The sequence below is a fragment of the Sitodiplosis mosellana genome, unplaced genomic scaffold (genome assembly GCF_009176505.1).
Source record: "Sitodiplosis mosellana isolate CC-2019 unplaced genomic scaffold, AAFC_SMos_1.0 Smas_scaffold_3, whole genome shotgun sequence".
In the NCBI taxonomy this organism is placed as follows: domain Eukaryota; kingdom Metazoa; phylum Arthropoda; class Insecta; order Diptera; family Cecidomyiidae; genus Sitodiplosis; species Sitodiplosis mosellana.
In genome coordinates this window covers 7,119,713-7,141,572 of record NW_022595246.1, presented here as the reverse complement: position 1 = coordinate 7,141,572, position 21,860 = coordinate 7,119,713, and the positions used below count along the sequence as shown (strand labels likewise).

At 37.1% G+C, this 21,860-nt stretch overlaps 1 protein-coding gene across 12 annotated transcripts in view; it reads right to left on the bottom strand.

Moving 5' to 3' along the window:
* The window catches only part of LOC129566417 (protein sidekick), an 84,158-nt gene that overhangs the window by 18,156 nt on the left and 44,142 nt on the right, over window positions 1-21,860 (bottom strand). For all 12 annotated transcript variants that reach the window (XM_055442320.1, XM_055442321.1, XM_055442319.1 and 9 more), the window contains exon 2: window positions 2,641-2,745. In XM_055442320.1, coding sequence (XP_055298295.1) covers window positions 2,641-2,745 — 105 coding nt within the window. The remainder of the gene's footprint in view (window positions 1-2,640; window positions 2,746-21,860) is intronic.

The window sequence follows — 21,860 nt, the reverse complement described above, 5'->3', positions numbered from 1 at the left end:
AAAATATGCATTAAATATGAGGTTGTTTATTGCCTGGTCGAATATAAAAAAAAACTAACACACACAGCCCGCTGTTAACTGCAGCATGCATAGAAGAGCGTTAATTGCAATTCATACACTTTGTACGGCGCATTTTTATGGATGAATGTTGTGTAAAATTGTGCAAAAAGCCAATGCACTACGAGGGATTTTTCGAAGAAGCGAGAGAGCGAGGAAAAAAGGCTCTGTATTTATCGTCGTCATAGCCCGTGTTCTAGGAATGCTGCGATAGTTTATCACACAGTGAAAAATGAGCGTTATTACTGTGGCACAACGAAGAGCACGAGCCAATGGAAAAAAAATTGAATTTTCATGCAGTTTTCTATAAGTTTCGCTGGAAGAAATCGAAAATATGCATACATATTTACACTACCTGCTCGCCTTAAAAGGTGCTCTGTAGACGAGTGAAAAAGTGTGGAACTTGAGAAATGCAACGCGTTATGCACTAGAATTATTGTATGCAAATTACATAATTTATTCTTGGATTGATGAATGAAACTTTTGCGATACAGCGCAAACAATGCCATGCACCTACGCCGTGCATACAACGAAGAAAGAGAGAGTGTATGTGTTTAAGATTTGGTTGGTATGAAAATGACGTTCGAGCACGTTTTTCAAGTTAAATTAGCCCCAGGTACGAATTAATCAGATTTTCAAAACTACCAATTTAAGTTGCATTCAATTATTTTGCAATAAATTTTCGCGCGGGCATATGCATGTGATACAGGCGTATCAACATCATCACGATTCAACCCCGTATGATGTATATATGCACTTGCACTCGTCGAACTTTCTTATTAAGCTGTTTACTCGCTCGAAGTTCTGAACTCTCGCCGTGTTAAGTTTAAGTTAAAGCGCACGATGCGCACATCTTGAATCGGTGCTGTCATCACTTCGCGTCTTCACATTCTGTGATTTATTTCGGAATGCTGGAATTTCGACGGTATTTTTCTCAGTCGACGAAAAATCGTGACAACTATTCCTTAAATTTGACGACTAAATGCGTGTTTTTTTTCCTCAAAAATACTCATCAACATTTTTTTTGGCAATACAATTTCGTGTTTTGTTTTTTTAAATGTTTAGTTTGAGTTCAAATATGGACTGTGATGTGACTGAAACATTTTTAAGATACGACTTAAATTAATCTTCAATCCAAGATCTTAAATTTCGTGCTGGAATGAGAAGTACGGTAAAAGAAAACGAGGCAATTATCACCTACAGCACAATAAAAACAGAACATAGATTATCGGCAGCAACGACAGTGACAAATTAAAACTCATCAATTTCGTCTGTCAAAATATCGTCGACGATTTGAGTTGCACAATGGCTGTAAAAGGTTCCAAGGTTATGACAACTCGTTCATCACCGAAAATGTTGTAACTTCAAATTTATTCTCCTCCCGTCCAAATGACAATATCAAACTGTGTTAGGTCGTAACATAATTGCGTAAATTGTTTGTTCTGACGAAAATGTTATGTGTTTTTTTTTGTCCGGGTTCAACAAATCACGACTTACGATGTACCAGTTTGATGAAAAAAAAATTGAGTCGGAAATGTGTTTAATTTGCTCTCATTCAATTTGTGTTTGTTTTCGGAAGTTTATTCACTCCAAGTTTTTTGTTCTAATAGAAGAAGATCAGCATAAAAAAGAAGTCGAACGAACTCGATGATAGAAGAAGATTTATTGAAGACTAGACTACTGCATTGTGCAATTCCCTCGTTGGAAAGGTCGTCGAGTTTATCGGCTGTATTCGACCCAACGAGTCGTTGTACACTGTTGCTGAGTGTGTGTGTGTACACAAAGTAAATCATCTGCCTAATCGTTTCACTTACGCATTTCAAAGCAACAATGTATGCATATCGATGAGGAATGGACAATGATTTATGTAAATATTTCACCTTCGGGTCAGAATAAATGATAAAGTGGCCATTGCATTCGGTTTCGAATTGTTGGACTCATTTTGCATTGTTGCGCGCGCTGGTGATTTGAATGTGTCATGGAGTGAATGACAGATGATCAAATATTTACAAGCGATGAATGAAATGAACACATACACAGAGCATATGCATTGGGGGATTGAAATTGTATATGCTGCAAATCCAGGGCACTTTCCCAAACAATGCTACACGTATAGATGTGGTGGAAAAGTTATTTGTCCAAGATTGTTGCACACACACACACAAACACAAAAACCAATTAGAAATTTAATTGAAAACATCTCACGAGGCGTAAGACACACACACACACACACACACTCACAAAGTGAGCTTATGATTTTGAACAAGATCCATATTTTCCCGATTGGCGTATATAAATCTCGAGCGCAACAGTTGTTTCTCCACACGGGCTTTTAATCTTGTTTCACATTTTGGAACGACCGATTGCAAGTGCAATTCATGTTTTGAGCAAAAACTATGACTAAACCAATCTAAATTTATGGCAAATGCGTTCACTTCGATGATGGTACTACGTACACACAACGGTTTTCATTCTAAGTGTGTCGAGGGAGTGAGAGAAAGAAAAAAACCAATTCGGTTGAATATGTGTGTATGTATAGAAAACGGTTTTTGAATTGCACGCTTGCATGCTTGGTGCACTTACCCAACGCATGGCACTGTAAAATTTTCGTACGTCCTTCACTCACTATCGAACCAGACGATGATGGTTGCGTCGTAAATCTTGGCGGTTGAAGCTGTTGTGATGAATCTATAGAATCGAATGGGAAAAAGAGGGAGAGAAAAAAATGACGAAAACAATTAAATTAATTACACGAATGAGTACTAAATAAAGCTACAAAAAAAACAAATCTGTTTGAGAAAAAAAAACACCAACAACATTGGTAAAGAGTGGAAAAAAATGTAACGGTAAATGAGCACGCGGTGCATGAGGTATAACGGCGAGTGTACGTTGCAGTTTAACCGTTTTATCGCTTAGATAATGCCGACGAGTAATCCAATTCGCCAACTGCATCGATGGACATTGGACACAGTCTGTATCTAATTGTATGTAATATGCAGTTTAAACGCTCATGTTTAATTGTCAACACAGTAGCACACCCAACAGCCGAGTCAAGTGTCCCCCTCTTGATTCCATCAATTAAATCACAATATTGGCACATGAAACGTACCAATTTTTTTTCCTCTCTCTTCACAACACGTTTCAATTTCAGCAGTAAAATCGTTTGATGACTATGACTACAATTGGCTTAGCATGAGTCAATTCGTTTTTTTTACGTAACTTAAACCCACAATTTCCTCTATCTATTCGCGCAAGATGATTTACCAGCTAGTTCTATCTCGTCATCATTGATTGTGGTAATCTAAACGGAAAGCAAACAACCATTTTTTCTCTCTTTTCGTTGTAAGCTGTCAGATTGAGTGTTAATTCATCGCTGTGGAAAATCGACACCCGTTTGCAAGACAACATCAATGGTGGTTTTCTTGTTTTTTTTTTTTTGAGAAAGTGTTGAAACTAAACGGCTGTCGGTTGGACCGCATACGACTGTGCAGTGTTATAAAATCCACTGAGATTTTTGTACATTCCGACCAGAAAGTGATTTCCGAAAATCCAATTCAAACCATTCAGTTGACACATATGGGAACACACTATGTCTGTTCTCTCATTCAATTCTATTCTTCTGTTCAACTCTTTTCACCCGTTCGGCTGGCGAAAGAGAGAAAGATCATTGGTATGCATCGCGATTTCTTTACTTGATTTACTGGTTTTCGGTCATTTTTAAGCGGCAATCGTGAAAATCGTATTTGATTTGTACCATCACACACACAGTATGTGGCCCATGTACACACAAACACAAACACACACACAGCACAGCTAAGCACAGTGTGCACGAACTAGCCAGAAAACCTCAAGAGAGACCGGAAATTGGTGATGCTTGAATTCGTTTCAATGCTTTTTGTTCTTGTCGTTTATTTTTGGCTCGGAAAACTTTTACATGTTTGCTTTGGTTTTGTCATTACAAATTCGATCAAATGTTTTCGATTTCGATGCCGAGAGCCTCAAACACATTCGTTTTGCTCGCCAGATCGTTTCTCTCTCTCTATTTTGTTTGCACACTCTCACTCGGTCGATTTGCTTGCAAACATACAAACTTTGCATACATGCCGTTTTACAACTAGCTCCTACTGAGCACAACCAAAATTGAAAATGCCATAAAAACAACAGCGGGCAATTTGTTCAAATATTTGATTTGAAACCACCAAATACACAAAGTTTTCAGGGAAAAACCATTGCTACAGTCAGCCACAAATCCAAAATGAACTCGAATGATTGTTTGCTAAACATTGCAGCATTCCAATGAACTTGCTGTTTTCGGACACACATTTTTGTTCCTGTTTCGAACTCTTGCTTTTCTAAGAATTGGTTTTGACAAACCGATGATGATTTGACGCAACACAACCACACAAAATATGCTCACAAAATTCGTAGAAAATTCGGTGGATGTAATAACTCAAAATCAAATGGTATATTAATTTCAAATGTGCACAGATTTTCTTTCTGCATTAAAATTACATTTATCATTGACACGCCATTTAATCAATGCCTGCAGTACATTTGCAATGGTTAAAATGATGTTAACCATCGATAAATTTCATCGCTTCGATTTCGAAATGTGAATAAATGTTTGAGGCTGATTTGCATTCAAATACCATTGTTTCTAGAGAATTTCTCGCAATGATTTGCATTGCAAATGCAACATTGCACTACATTCACTGGCCGACCACACGATATTGCTTGTTGAATGCTACAGATAGCCAATTCCTTAAAATTAATTTAAACCAACGGAATAGTAAATATTTGATTTTCGAAATGGTTGAATATATACCATGTACGCATGCTGTAAACATGCCAAATATCGGCCGGCAACCATTCATTTGATCGGGCTATAAATAAACGATGATAGCCGTACGGAAATTGGATATCTATATATAGGAATGAGAATCACATTTAAATGCATGTCGATTTGTCGGCAGAGATGAATTTCCGATTCCGTAAGAAGACATTGGACCGACAATGAAAATTGGGAAACATCGTTGTTTTGATGCTTTTGGTGGAAACAATGAAAGCAATCCAATCAAATTAGCGAGATCAAATTACCGATTCAGCGGTAAACCGGCATTTCATTGAGCCACATAGCAGTAACAACAAAAATAGTTGAAATGGCAACAGTAGCAAGAGCAACAACATCCAGCATATGGCATTGAATATCCCACACAAAACAGAAACAAACAATTGCACTTTTTAATTAAAATACAGTTTTCAGTTGGAACTTATTTTGCAAGTTGAATTGCATCCGTCTTTTTCGCAAAAACTTTTGGCAACTAACTAACGCTAATACCCTGGCGGTGAGTTTCTTTTGCAAAAGATGCGCGCGATATTAAAATTTAACTAAGACCAAAAACAAGCCAAAACTTACGAAAACCACAAATGAATTTATTTCGTTTCTTTTCTTTCTTCTTTTTTTTCCCGTAATAAAACCGAATAAATTTCATTCGTTAGTGTTTACATTTTGCATGAACAAAAGTAGAAGGTAAGCAATGGGAAATGTGTTGCGTTGTTAGTGTAACTTTGCAAATGATTTTAACAGATTGTGTTAAGTTTTGGTCGTTTGGTTTTCTTGCAACAAACAGAAACACACACACACACAATGCTCATAACGCCAAGTGTGTGTGCAGCCAAGAAGCTTGATGCGGTGTAAATAAAGATGATCATAATATAATAAACGTTAAGAAACTGCATCAAGATTATGAGGCGAATGGTGAATGCATTACTTTGTTGTTTGTTTTATCAACTGGGCACAACAATCTGGCACACGACAATGTGCGCGTACGTTGTACAAATATTCTTTCATTTTACGCTTTCGCATGAATTCTATTCAGTTCTAACTCGAATGTTTCATGTGGGAATTTCACTTTGCGCTGGTTATTCATTCATCATTATTAGGTGTAACAGTTGTCGAGCGGTCTCTATTGTCGTTTTTCTAATGAAATTGCCTTAGAAATGCCACAATCTATAGCCAATGCATTGTAGTCCTAATGGGTGATTAAGTAATAGCGATTCGAGCACGTTCTCTCGCACACAACACCCAAATGACTTCGGTCAACTGGTGATAATTATTTTGCAATTTTACTCAAACCAAAGAATAGACGCAAAAGCAAACAACAAAAGTTTCATTGTATTTTCAAATGTAGCGCTATTCATCTTTATTCTGTGTGGTAAACAGAACGCTAGAACAATCGACAAGCATAAGAACAATAAATTCAATAGTTTGAAATCACTTTGGTGCGATTTCATAAATCTCTCTCTCTCTCTCTCGCTCCCTCTCTCTCTCTCTGGTATGTATACCATATACAGTTTACACTTGCGTTGCAACATCTATTTAAATTAATCGAGTTAAATATTGGCGTATAATAAAATCCAAGTTTTTCAAGTTAAAAGCGTTTGCGCTTCAAGCGTAAACAATGGGATAGGTGTTAAAATGCAGCATCCATGACATATGTTTATGTTTTCGGTGAGGTTGTCGGGGTATATATTGAATTTACATCCCGTGTTTTAACATGTAATTTTCGAATTACAAGCACATATTTAGCTTCCATTATTCCGGAATTGGATATGACACATGTGATTTCGGTTTCCGATATCATTCTTCACATCGTTCGCACCGCACAGAGAGCACGTACAGCGTACACACTACACATACTGCCACTGATTTCAATCGAATCAAGCTAGTTTAAATGATTTGAAAGCACTTCCATTTTCTAACTAATTATTGTATTGTTCAATAAATAAAAGATCGAATTGAACGATGACGACGACGACGAGCGAACACTTGGTGAAACTGAAAACTTTTGCCGAACTCCCGTTCATTGGAATATGTATTAAATTTTCCAGTATTCAATATTGATTATAATCATTTTGTGTATAAAATATAACTTATCCAATTAAAAGGCGCAACATGCACATCGGGATGACATCTTTGCCTGAATCTGATGCACGATAATTAAATTATAATTATGTTCATGTCAAAACGACGCAATTTATTGGGAAATGAATCGAAAACCGCACGAAAAGTTTAACACACTCACACATGCATACAGCAACTGCATTATTTTAATCTATTTACATGGATGAGTCCAATCGGTCCGAGCGAACGAACGAGAGCATGGTTCACGAAAACATGTTCCCAGCACGAAAATGGCATCATTTGGGGTTTTCCGATAAAACCACAAATGCCATCGAATTGTTTAAATAAAAGTCAATGTAATTATAAAAATCGACATGTGCCGACGCATTCGACCAAGGGAATAGGCACGAAATCGAAACTCGACCGAAAAGTCATCCATAATCAAATGAAGCGGTAACACAAAATAAAAAAAGCATTACCAGCAAATGAACACTGTCGATTGGTTTCGGTCGTCGTTCAATAATCACTTTATCCCTGCGGTTCAATTACTATTTTATTTGCTTTGCCCGAATCAAATAGAAGGAGTCTCAAACGCGCACTCACTCACCAGAGACATTGGCCGTTGTTGGGTGCTAACTGTCAAACTCATATCAAAACGTCGTTTAACCGCCTATTGTATAACAATCAATTTAGTTTTTGACATGAATAATAGATACACTTGGTTACAGTTTTTCTTTCCTCCGGTTTGCGCTCCCTTCGCGAGCGACAGAGATCGACGCGAATGTTCGGAAGAGAAAATTGACTGCATATTCGATGCGGCTTTTACACCATTGCAGCTATCGATGGTTGTGTGTGTGTTTGTGTTTTTTTTTCTGTGGCACGCGGAAATATTGCTACAGCGTGTGGATAGTTTATGATGAAAAATTGACACCACGCTTGCCAGTTCCTCGAACTCATAAATTACACACATAAACAAGGCGATTTTCGGCAGAGGGTTGTGATGATCATTATGCGTACTTGTGTGTTAGCGCTCATATTCAATATCTCATTTTGATTCGAGTGCTGCTCGTCGTCGTCGTCGTTATTATTGAATAACGGATGCTTTTCAATGGTGCCTTAGTGTTGAATTCCAATTTGTTCGTTTTCGGCACACACACTTTTACACACAACAGATGCATTTAAGTACCTTCACCATCGACATTGATAAAAATTTGCCCCAGAAGAGAGACGCTTCGCTATTCAATATCAAATGGTGGATTTGACTCACATTTTTTTTATCGAACCTTTCGTTTTTATGTGTGTGAATGGTTTTTTTTTTTCAATGGCAAAAACGTGTTAAAATTCAAATCACGATAATTTGATATAAATCGAGTGTTTGCGGATCAATGTAAAGTATTTCTGGTTGGTTTCGGGAAGTTCTTGCTCAATTAATTGTGCAACTGGTTCAAATTGTTACGACCAACTTGGCTACGATCGACACTGAGACGGAAATTGAAAATTCGAAAATTCAATGCACTGACTGAGATGCAAATTGGAATGGGCTCACTGTCATATCGATTTCACGTTGGCCAAACACAAATTTCCACTTCAAGTGTAATGTCTCGTCGCTCATCAGGAAGTTTGAACAAAAGCTAATATTTACTTTTCTTGGTCGTACAATAACACACACTCATATTGCATCCGAATGAACTGGCATCGATAAATCGACAGAAAGAAAACATCGTTACGGAAGACATAATCTTACATTATATTCAAAATAATGAAACATTTTCGAATCGGTTTGTTGTTGTGTTTCAGTGTAGACAAAACCAAAAGCCCCCAGAGCAGCTGAAATGTAAACGAAGAGTATTTTGTGATTGGACCATATGTGCATTGCTAAACTGTAAACACACATGTGTTGCAGAAAAATAAAAGAATACCCAACCTATTTATTAACTGTGCAGTGCAGCGCGTATTGTAATTTGAGACTCAGCAATCTTCTAGGCAATGTTGTTCATGAAAGAATTTCACCGGATCGTCCGAGCTGACGATGATGGCAGACGTTTTTTTTTCTCGTTGCCACAAACATCATTCATCAAGGAAAACATTCTGAAAATCAACACAAAACTGTGCAGTGTGGACCATTTCAATTCAATGAAATTGCTGTCATTACTCTCGGTTTTTTGCTGAAATTATTTGAGTAAAATGCAAACAGAATCGGGGAAAGCAAGAGTAAGAGCGAGAGAGAGACACTATTTCAATATGCGTAAAACAACAAAAGCATGTTTATTTATCGATGGTGCGCTTGTTTGCACCGCCGTAGCGTACAACAGATGGAAATCCATTCAAGTACGAAAAAAAAAATCGATTGTGTGTTTGCAAGTGTTGAGTGAAAATTTGCTTTCACAATCGCTAAACAAACTTTACAATGCGCGATTAAAAAAGGTTCTGAGAAAATTCCGTCGATTTAAAGGCTCGCAACAATTTTGTGCATTGTAAAATTTCCATTCCGAGAGACAGAGATACTGTAAGCAAGTGAATGGCATAGTTAAATTTAGAAAATCCATTTTCTGATCGATACAAACAAGATTCATTTGTACGAGCTCACAGTTTCGTCGAAGCGATTCCATAAATAAATGATTCCATTGGGTGCTGTGAGTCTTTTTTTTTGCATTCAAATATAGCTATTCGTTCGATGAACGATAAAAGTGAGCGAAAAATAAATCAATTTCCGCGAAGCCTAGCCAAACCGCGAAGCCTAGCATACACAGAGAGTTCGATGTGCTAATGACAAAAGTCTAAATTTACAATACAGCAAACAGTGTGTGGATGTGTGTAAGATAAGTTATGTAAACTTTCACAATTGCATTACATCATGTTTACAAGCGAAAGGAATCACTATATGCGTATAATTAAATTTCACCAAACTTCTTTGGTGCATACGATCGGGTGGAATAAAAGGCAAACAATCAATTTCGTTTGGTTAACGCATTGTTTTCATTAAATATTACAATTGTGGATGAAAAATGACCAGTAATCCGCATCGATGTTTCACACAAAAAAACGCAACAAAAAGTAGACGATATTGAGCGCGCAAAATTGAGTTATGGCCGACTGAGTTCGAGAGGGTAATATCGAGAAATTCCATCATTTTTTTGGATGCCTTCTTCGCAACACACCAATGAAAAAAAGATCCGGCCGGATGAACCATCAGTTTGCAATAAATCGAATCGATTTCGTTCTTTCTTTGCTGCCTTTTTTTCATTCATTAAATTGCGATGCACATCCCATGAAATTCACCATGACAAATTATTTAAATAAAGTGAAATTGAACACTGCAAAAAGCCATGAAAAAAATATTGGCGCACAAATGTGCGTCTCGTTGATCGCTGCAGGAAAAAAAAGATGGCGAGATATATTTGATTGATGGATTTCGACACATACACAAATAACGTGACACGTTTTAATCATATCACGTATTGTGCATTTTTAATAGGATTTCATTGTGTTCGCAGTCAATTAGTTTGAACGTTGAGACAATCGACTTCGCATCGATCGATCAATCGAGAAAGAGAGGAATAAAACTCACCGGACACATGGACAAAAAATGGGTGGAAAAATTACGATTTTAATTAAATTGACTCGATTCACTTTGTTTCAATGAATTAACTGGATAAAAGTTTGGTCAATTCATGTATATAAATTCCATTAATGATAGCCCATTTTCCATAGAGATTTTCGATGAAAAAAGAGTTTTTTATTTACTGTCTTCAGATTGATCGGGAGGGTGTTGATTTAATAAATTTCAGTGTGGAATTGATTACAGGCTCGTCACATTGCCATCGTCTGATTATTGAATGATTGAATTATATTATGGCAACGACGGAAAATATCATACCATTTCCAAAAGGTTGAATTTAATCATCGCCAGACACGCACCACTCAAGTGAAAAATTCGAATTTCCTCGGCGTGCTTCCGTCGCGCGCGATATCGAAAGCGTTAGACGATGATGAAATTATTATTGCATCGAACGGAAATTTTTGTTATTATTTTTCCAATCGCTCCATGTTTTTTTCCCTTTTCCTTATTTATCGACAAAGACTTTACACATTAGAGCGGGTCAAATATCAGAAAAAACTGCTATTATTTTGCTTCACTGAATTCAATATGCGTCCATGGAGCGTGCGCAGCTCATTCGCGACAAAAATAAACAAACGATCGTCGACTCTTTGGCATTGAAGAGAAAGAAAAAAAAAGTAATTATAGCGCATGATTTCCCGAGGAAATTTCCCAAAGCATCTGAGGGAGCGAAAGAAAAAGAAAATGAAAACATTGCTTTCACATCCATAAAATGCTCTGCAAATAGATGTGAAGACATATTTCGAAACATGAATGCTGTTGCGTTATGCGCCATGGTGTTGCAGTGCAATTAAAAACTGAAGTAGAAGAGAGAGAAAAAACCCGAAGCCACCAAGAGTAAAATTGATGAGTTTGGGCATGATTTTGCGTTCTTTGCCGCGGCTCTTCACGAGAACTAAGCGAAGCAATAACAAAAACATATTGTGAGAATGGCGGCTGCTTGGTTCCCATTTCGGATTAAGACTGTTTAGAAAAATGGAAAATATTATGAGAATAAATTGAAAGCGAATGAGAAACAGGAAATTGAAGAATAGGAAACAAACTGACACCAATTCACACATGAATTTATGAAATTGCGTAGAATTTTCGGTTTTTCAAAAATGCACAGGCACACAAGTCATTCGAATGTTATATAACGTTGATGCCGGTCCCAATGGAGGTTGTGCCAGGGGTTGCAATAGCGTATTTATCTGAACGAGAGTAATTACTGGCAAATGATTGCGATTAATTCTTGTTTATGATACCATTTCTATAATTCAAAAGCATCACAAGTTTTTAGTGGAATTTTTTTTTCAATTTTACACACAAACACATCGAACAGAATGAAGAGCGAGAGAAAAGTTTTTTTTGTGCAGTGCATGTTCGTGAACGCGGCGCCTTGCATTTGTGTTTAATCGATAAATCAACCATCATGTAAATACGCCAAAAAGTATAGGCGATGTAGTAAATGTGCGTGATGAATTATGATTATGGTTGCGTTCATAATTTTCTATTATTCTCTGGAGACTGAACAATATTTTTTTTGTTTTTCTGATGGCAAACAATCACGTTGAACGAATAGAATCGACACATTACCACACCACACATACCACACATACCACACACACACATGCGCTCGCTTCTCAATCAAGCAACAAACCTCGACCGGAACACGAACGAATTTTTTTTTCGACAATTTATTGTAAAATCGACGGAAGCACGATGATTGAACAATGAGTATTATTATCTGTGTAGAAAAATAAAAAAATGGATTGAAGAGTGTGTCAATCATAAATTCAGAACTCACATGAAGTTTCGAAAGGATTGTGATATATTTCATTCTAAGACGATGTGTGCAATGTGGCTGCATTTGCACGAAACGTACATTTTCAATGAAATTCCGGGTAGATGTTGTTGTAAGCATATAATATGAGTCCGTGAACAATACAAAGATCAGTTACTAAGGTGGTTGTCAGTTTCCTTGCTTTTGAGGCTTTTACGTGTTTCACAATCCAGCAACCGGTTGTGTCATCGCAACAATGATTTAATCATCGCAAAATGAAACCAGCCGAATATATCGATTGAAATAGTGATAATTTTCTTGTCAGTTTGAGTGAATTTGATTTGAGGCTCAGCTTAGCTCAGAAATTCCTAAATTGAGGGCCTCATATTGGGGCAATGTTATGAGTTTGCATTGTAAATAGCCTCACCAATGCAATGTAATAATCTCTCTAGTGAAACCAACACCGAAATCCATCTGAAATATGAATTTTCATAGTGGTTTCACTAATAAAACATTCCAAGCATCAATTGAATGGTAACGATTACAAAGTAACGGCCATGCATGACGAATTCCCTTTAAAAATCAATCTGCGTGAATTTGTTATCTGGAATTTTTCAAATGCAGGGGGTGTCCTTATCAATGTGTACAATTCTGTATCAATTGCTTAAGGTATTAATCGGTTGAATATCAACCCGGTTTCTTATTACCGAGCCATTTACAATGTTCAACACCATAAAGATGCATGCCGAATGTGTACGTTCAATAAACGAGTGGCAACATTTGGTCAGATTAAATTGGATCATTTCAGCACCCTCCGCATTTTCAAATATAAACTGTAATCAAATGCTTGGCACTTCCAATAAATTTGCCTTTCCGATGGGCTAACAACACTATTCAATGCAATAGATAACCGGTTTTTTTCTACCCTAAGTTTTTGAAATGTGTTTTTTTTTACCAACAGCATTCAGCACTTCAAAGGCTCTCTCCGGTGACGCTTAGTATTTCAACGGTTCTTTTTATTTTAAATGTAAATTGTTGTTTCCAATCCGCTGGAAAAAAAACAACAACTTAAACGAGTGCGCGCTAGCACAAACCGTCCATTGAATGAATTTGCTCGGTAAAGGAAACCTTTTGCATTAAAAAAAACACATTGAAACAATCATTTCGAATGGAAATGGTGAGAGAGTGAACGAAAGACGGTGTTGAAATTTAAGCCATGCATCTAGCTTAGAACTGCATAAATAGAAATGGGTTGCATGTGTTTGTGTCGGATTTAAGTGGCATGGAATATTATAATAAATGAACTAGAACGAAATGCAGAGAACGAGCGAGAGCGAGCGAGAAAAAGAGAGAGAGAGAGAGTTTGACTGGCGGCAGTAGTAGTTAAGGTAGTGTTTAGCTGATGTGTAGTATTTTGTTGTGGTCGCAGACATTGAGGTACGCAGACAGATGTTTGGAATTCATTTCCAACATAAATAGAGTCAAACTAGTATGCATGCTGCCGCAAACAACAAGCCAAGATTCACCACCATTCATTTGGTTGTTTTTAAATTTTTGAACAAGCGTCAGTATTTCGTTGGGTCGGTTTTTTTTTTCTCTCTCGACGTTTTCTGTTCTGTTCTGTTATTATTCAACAGAAATGCTGCCGTTTTTGCATTTCAAATTGTTCTGATTTCATTGTTCGTGTGCGCAATAGGCAAATGTTCGTGCGTTTGGGATTCTTTTTTATTCTCCAGCAGCGCGTTCATCAAACTGAAATTCACTTGAACACAAAGTGAAGACGACGAAAGAAAGAAAGAAAGAATGCAAGCAAAAATAAAACCGCAGACGAATAACGGAACCAAATTACACAAAAGCCAAAACATTAGAAAATATCAACTTTGCACAATGGAGTCCTGTGATTGTTCGCCTCCCGTTTGTTTCTTCTTTCTTTTTTCTGGTGGGTGCTAAAGAACATATTTTATATTTCCACACTCAACAATTACATGGCTTCCGCCTTGTTCTTGGCGCTGGCAACAATTTCAAACTACAATAATGCTGCTAGATAACGTTTAGGAGTCAGCAGAAGGATTCTTCAGTCTCAACTCAACAATAACACCCAGAAACTTTCGCACCAACCTTTTTTTCTCCCAACGTATTTGCTTTGTCAAAACCAAGAAAAAAAAAAAAACACACACACACACACACACTAAAAACAGTGTCATGACGGTCGCATTTTTGGCTGGATTTATGCCGTTTATTTTTTTCCCTTTCGTTTCATCGCAGCAAAAAAAATTACGACGATAAATAAATGAGCAGCTACTTTGCATTTGTATGGAGTGTAAAACGAAATGGAAAGTCTGTAGATAAACATTCTTCATGCAACTCGGTGCACCACTGTGTGTTCCACCAATGATTTATGCAGCAAATTGGATTTTTATGACCCATTCGGTTTGTATTCCGTTTTCCGTCTCACGAAGTTTAACATTTAAAACCGAGAGAGAGAGAAAGAGAAAGAGAGAAAGAACAGTGCAGAAGACCGAATTGTTCTGGATGATTCATAGGGAATCAGGTCAAAATACATGGCAACCATTCATTATTTTTATTAACTGAACGCATTCAGCTCCAGTTTAAGAATCAAAAAGTAATTTCTTTCACTTCGATTCCAAATTGGAATTTCCAATTAAATCGAATGAAATTTAAATTTATTCGAATTTAATGATAGACCACTTCATAAAACTCTCCATCTCTCTACCGCTTTATCGCTCTCGATTCGATTGCCCAAATGAGATAAAAGCCTTTGGTTCTATTCAACACAAAAGGTAAGCACAGAAAGTTTTACATCATAAAACAAAAGGATTGCGATAGCTCTTTTCAAGTTGATGAAAAAGTGTTGGAGGAGTTTATTTATACACAGATAAAAAGGGTGTTACTTGTTGTCCATTCTTTGTTTGCCGTTGAATCCTTTAAAAACTACTTTCAACACCATTATCACTTTACATTTTGAAGTGAATCGAACGGAAAAGTTTCAAGTTGAAATTCAACACCAAAGAAGAACGAGGAAGAGAAAGAGAAAGAGAAATCGTGGTGCAGCCGAGAACTTGGCCTGAAGTTGTTTTTAATTATGGTTTCTCATTAATCATCTCGTAGACACACAAACGAATCGACTATGAAAATGAAAAAGAACAACGCATCAGATTTTCAATACGATTTTCTTTTTTTTTCACTTTATAAATTACAACAAGCGTAGAACAATCCCGCAAGTCTACACACCCATAATGGAATATAATGAGCAAATTATTTATGGTTATCGAAATCAAAAATCAGTTTGATGAATCTCGGTCTCTTGCGTGTGTGTCTGTAAGTGTATGTTTGTATTTGTCGGCCAGAATTTTGAATAAAATTAGATACAATTATGGATTCCGTTCTGTGGCAAAAACGACAAACAACTTGTTCTTCTTTTCTTTCGAATTTTCTATTTGTTTCCCATGCGCTAGAAAATATGCACGGTCTTTTTCATCATCCACTTGGCATTCGGTGTGTTCTAGATGCCGTGACGAATGTTGCATAACAGTGACCAAAATTACGACCGCGCCGCACAAATGATCTAGAGCCAAATTTTTTTTTTTTGGTGGTGATAATTCGATTCAGCGTGGAAAATGATGTAAAGAAGAATGACACAAGACCGAAACTCATATCATTATCATTATCATTATATGACTATTAAATTTAGTTGATGTGCGTGTGCCATCCGAGTTTGATGCATGCGTGCGTGTTGATGTTGACTCCGAGAACCTCATCATTTTGTTCAGCACTCTTTTGTTTCACAAACTTCATTGCATTTCTGACGCGGTTTGAAAACAAAAGTAATTCGAAAGATAAAAACGTGGCAAGAGTTAGGGAAAAAAACAAGGCAAGAGTGGAGTGAAGAGAAAAACTATCGTCACATTCACGCTTACAAATTGTGAGTTGCATTGAATGCGGATACAATTGAGTATGATGTTGCTTACAAGAGACTTAGTGCAAACGATTCACAAAAGACACACACACACAATTGCAAAGTTTTCCCGAATTGAACAAAGATTTTGGATTCAACAAAGACGAACATTTAAACTTCATTATTCTATCAGGGCCTGTTATTGTGTGTTTGTTACACTGAAGATTCATTGGCATTCGTGTTTTATCACTTTAACAATTATTTAATTCCAAACTAAAACCATATCTCGTTGCATTCTTTGTAGCAAGAATTTCAAATTTATCGAATCACCAAAAACCATTTTCTCCAACTAAATATATGGCTTGCTTGAGAAATGTTCGGCATTGGCTTTGATGCACTTTGGTTTTGTGCATCAAATCTATTATCTAATACCGCAGAATGTAAACAGAAACCACAGAACCATCTCACATTGGTGGGGTATGATATTTATGTGTGCTGAATTTCATGCGAAATATTAAATATTTATGGTTTTGCAAGATGGAATATATGCTCTGGTTTCGACTTATCACCTCGAAACAATCCAATTCGATTTACCCGCAATACATTGTTTTCGTTTGCCATAAAATTCGATTACCTCCTGCCGTACACATTCCATTAATACAATTGATATTTAATGAGAATCTAAGCTATTGACGACGACGAAAGTTTATGAATTTCCGATTCTCGCCACACGCATACCACCGACGCTCGCATCATTTGTATTCAAATGCAGTAGAATGCATGACGTGACGTAAGAGAATTGCGAGCTATTTGTCGCTGATGGGCGTATTGTGATTATTGCACTATGTAGCGAGGGTGAACGCACACATATCACACTGTGTGCGCTATTATCTTGTCTATTTGCTGGTGCGTGCTGCTTTTATTAAATATCCAATATTTTTGGCTTTAGTTGTTTGGTTTTGTTTGCGGTCGTGGAAAAAATGAGAGAGATTTTCGAAAAGAAACAACACAGTTCATCTGATATGGGATGCAACTTTCACCTCGAGGCATGAGGATGCTGTAAAATGTAGTGAATTTCCCAAGCGGCTAAAACGCTTGCGGCCGTATCAAATTAGTGAAATGGTAAACATAAACACGTGACACGCGGTTTCGGAGGGGAGTGATAAACTAATATGTGGTGCGACTGACTAGTACTGTCCCAGTCAAATGTGCACAAGTATAAATTGGCTCATTGCATTCGGCTTGATTTGTGTGCTTTAAAATCTCATTTCATCTCAGATTCATCGCTTGTGCATTTCAAAGCGTTTATATAATTTGTAACCATAAAGCCATTTTGGTCGTTACTTTCTCTTGAAGAGCGCCATAAAGCCAGCAATTTGTACGGCCTGTGTGTGTGTGTGTGCTTGCCCTCGAAACTTATTTAATCATACTACATACAAATCATTAATTTATGCTTTATTGTTGAGATATTAAACTATTTTCATGCCATAATCTGTATTCCATCGCCGGGTACCCCTTTTCAAAACTGCTACACGCACAGTTACATCAATTGCACACAATGTATTCATTTCGATTGGGTGAACGCGCCCGCGGAAATGCGTAGTAAAATGTGGGATTTTTGAGGTTTTGAATTATTTCAATTTCTAAATCCAAATCTAAATAACACCCAAACACTGACTGATCACATAGTTTCAATTTTTGGTGTTTATACCGCTGAAAATGGTGCAGTTGGGCGAATGGGTTTGCCTCCGAGAATGCATCGACTAAAACAGTGCTGTCAATTAGCATAGAGTCCGCATGCAACATCGTAAACACGATTATCGTCGACCGCACCATTTGAGTGTAATTATCAAAATGAATTATCTCAATGGTTACGGAATTTAAGAGGCGATTTTCAACTCACACCCAGCATACCATTTCAATGTTGCCAACCAGTTTTATTCCGATTCTAAATCCTTTGCATTTCTTTTTGTTCCGGCACTCTCCATTTTCACTTCAGAAAGTTTATACAAAGTGCACTAAATTCCGACCACGACGCATCCATCACATACTAAATATGTAAATCCAGTTGTGCTGCTAATTTATTTGTGTAATTTATTAGCTCGAATTTATTTTAGTGCCCGATGAACACTCAATGGGATCGTCTTTAGTTCGAACAAATTTTCCAATTCTTTTTGTTCGAACTCTTTGGAGTGGGTGTGTGTATGTGTTGTGCAGCAACAGCAGCAGCCGCTTCGCATCTGCAATGCACTTGTTCCCATAAATATGCTTGTTCGTGCATCCATTTGCATCGAGAATGAAAATTTAATTAAATCAAACGAATATTTAAGCCGGCCGAAAATATTTAATACAAAATTCGAAATGCAGTGCATGTTGTACCACAACGATTTAATTATGATTTATTAGCTTAAAAATGCTGGAATAATGTATAACTCGGATAGAATGGTATATGTTAATGGTGTGAATCCTCCGTATCTGAAGGAAACTTTACATATTACTTCTGCTGATGAGACAAAATAAGAACGTACAAAAAACCGGATTCAGAAATGTTAGTGCTAATCTCAGGGTTTATGGCCATGTCGATAAATGAAGTGCATTTCATTTATTCATCAAGCATATTCCACGTTAAATGTACCTGAAATCCCCAGCCAACAACAGTCGGCTTCCATAAATTTCGAAAGTTTCAAGTAATTCTCGTGAGATGGAAAAAGGTTTTTTTGCCAAACACATGCCATGTACTATTATAACTACTACATGCGTGCGTATGTGTATTTGCACTGCAGCGCAGGCTAGACGAAATACATAAAACTCACTTTACACCATTCATTACGTCTAATTTAATTGTTACACTTGATTAAGAAGCCATGTTCTCGGCAACAACTTGATGTTTCTCACATGCGGTTTGTTTGTCTTTTCTCACATGATGTTCAAATATCCATTTTGGTATGGCGAACTTCCATGAATTCTCTGATACATACATACAAATAACTCGCTTTTCATGTGGTATTCATTGCGCGCGACGAAACGCAAAAATTATATATACGACCACATTTTTACGATACACATTTCATCATAATTATCTCCAAAAATAGGCTCCAGTTTTGATGGAATATTCTCGTTAGTTGGATGAAATTTGTTTGCCAAATAAAATATACGTGCACTTTGAACTACATTACGCACGGGTGTAAATTGTAAGTTTTCATTATGCTTCGCGAAGCATTGCTCACGTTGGTGGTGTTCATGGTGCGGCTGTTGACACTATATTTTCCTATATTTCGAATTGGCGCGCTGTTTAGTTCCGATTTGAAATGTTAAATTACATTGATGTGCCCTTTGAAATTGGGGGCGCTTGCGTTGCCTCAAATGACTTTGACGTTCAACAGCCGCCACATGGTGATGTTATTGCTGAAGTCATCATTATTCGAGCCGATCGCCGTGGCAACGTCGAGTGCGAGAATGAAAAAAACGAAAAGAGTCAAAAGTTGATAATTTGTTGATATCGTTGAAACGAATCCTACTTCAACGGTTAGAGAAATGTGATAGCAGACATTAATGAGTAAATATGTACACGTGCATTAGGAATAGTCTCTGTTCGGCGAAATGATCCAAAGTCGAGATTATCTTAGTCAAATTTTATCGCATCGAGGAAAATATGCTTATCAGTGAACAAATAAGATGGAAAAGAATGAGCTTCGAACGAAAAAGAAAGTCGCTCTCAAATTTCGTTAGTGAATTTGAATACGATTCGGTTTTTTTCCGGTTGTTACTCTTGAATTGTGAAAAAACGACTTTTCTAGCTAATTTTCTTGAACCGAAACTGACAAAATGTGAAACGAAAACGAAAACCAAATCTCAGAGGAAACGCCAACACAAACACGATCGCACTACAAATTCGACTGTACAATGAAATCGTAATTGAAAAGTACAAAATTTCTTAACACATGTTGACACGTACGGTTTTTTGTTAGTGGAAGTGTGAAACCGCTCGTTCGCGTTCTCGTGCGCTTGACTTGAACAAGCGTCACGCTAAAGGCCCCCATACCAGCTGAGCAGTTATTCAATTGAATAGGCATTTATTTTTATTGAATGGCAACGATTTGAATGTGCCGATGCTGATGGGCTTAACAACACTATGAAATTCATGCAGCTGCTGCTTCAATGTCTTTAATTTTCAGCCAGACACAAACAAACGAGAGAGAGAGAGGAGAAAAAAGTAACATTAAAAAATGTTTGAAAAGAATCAACGGAACACGTTTTACAATGTTGTGCACTTAACGTGGGTACTGTTTCCCATTTCCCAAAACGTTTTGAATAATTTATTGCGAACGGAAATTTGATAAAAATTCCGTCAAACAAGACACATCCACCCGAAGCGCACTGTCGCACACTCGCACACACACACACAAATACATACAGTTCGTGATCTCGTGCGCTCATATTTTTGTTTTTACTTCGTTACAACTGTAACATTTTGTCTTATTCGTGCTGCATCTTCTTTATTCTCGGATTTTCCATACAAGCATTTGTTGATATATTAACACAAGAAGAGAAGAAAAAAAAACTTCTAATATATGAAAAACTTTTCAACTACTCAAAAGGTAGAAAAAAAAAGAGCATCAGTGTGTATTTGCTTGCGAGAAAACTTTGTTCAGAAAATTGAATTGAAATATTTTTGCTTAATATTATTTATGATATAGAAAAAAACGGCAACTGACATGGGTTGTGTATACGTTTTTCCCTCTCCCTTGCTCTCTCTCTCTCTCTTTCTCTCTTTCTCTCTTTCTCTCTTTCTCTCTTTCTCTCTTTCTCTCTTTCTCTCTATCGCTCTACAACAAGGACAATGGCGTTAAATGATAAAATTATTCAAATGAAATTTTCTACATTTTTCGTAACGATGATATTTGATTTCAAGCCAGAAGCCAAGGGCTTCCTTATTCATTTCAAGTTAAAGTATTGACACGGAATGCAGAAAGAAACCAAAGTAAAGTCATAAGACAAGACGGTAAGCGAATGCAACATTCTTCAATCTTTTTTTTTTCAAACAGAGCAAAAGAAACAACCGTTGAGTTGAATAAACAAGTGAATTGTGGCTGTCACTCAACTCGTATGGTTAATGTAAATATTTCATATAAATACAACGACCATGTAGTGTGTGCGTCGCGTCGGAAGCCATCTAAGTGCATTCGATTCGTCTGGCAGCCGCTGCCGCCGCCACCGCATTTCAACCCATCAAAATATGACATTGGCTGTCATTCTACGCATAAAACATGCATATTCTCCTTCGTCTTATTTGGTTTGAGTTTAGCTCCCGTGTGGATAATCTCATAGTCGATTAGCATAGCTCAAAAGTCATTTTCAAATTGGTTCCGTTGTATCCCGTCTAATGTGCGCATTTACTGTCGTCATTACCTACACCGTATTCTCTTTTTTACGGTTTGTATCTCTTCGTTATACTGTCATTGAGCCAGGCAGCAGCAGCATCAGCAGCAGCATCAGCATCACCCAGCAACTGCCGAATATAATGCTCAATCATCCTGACAGTAGTGACTTTATCTTAATTCTTAATACACAACAATGCAAATATAAAGACGTTCGCATGCAA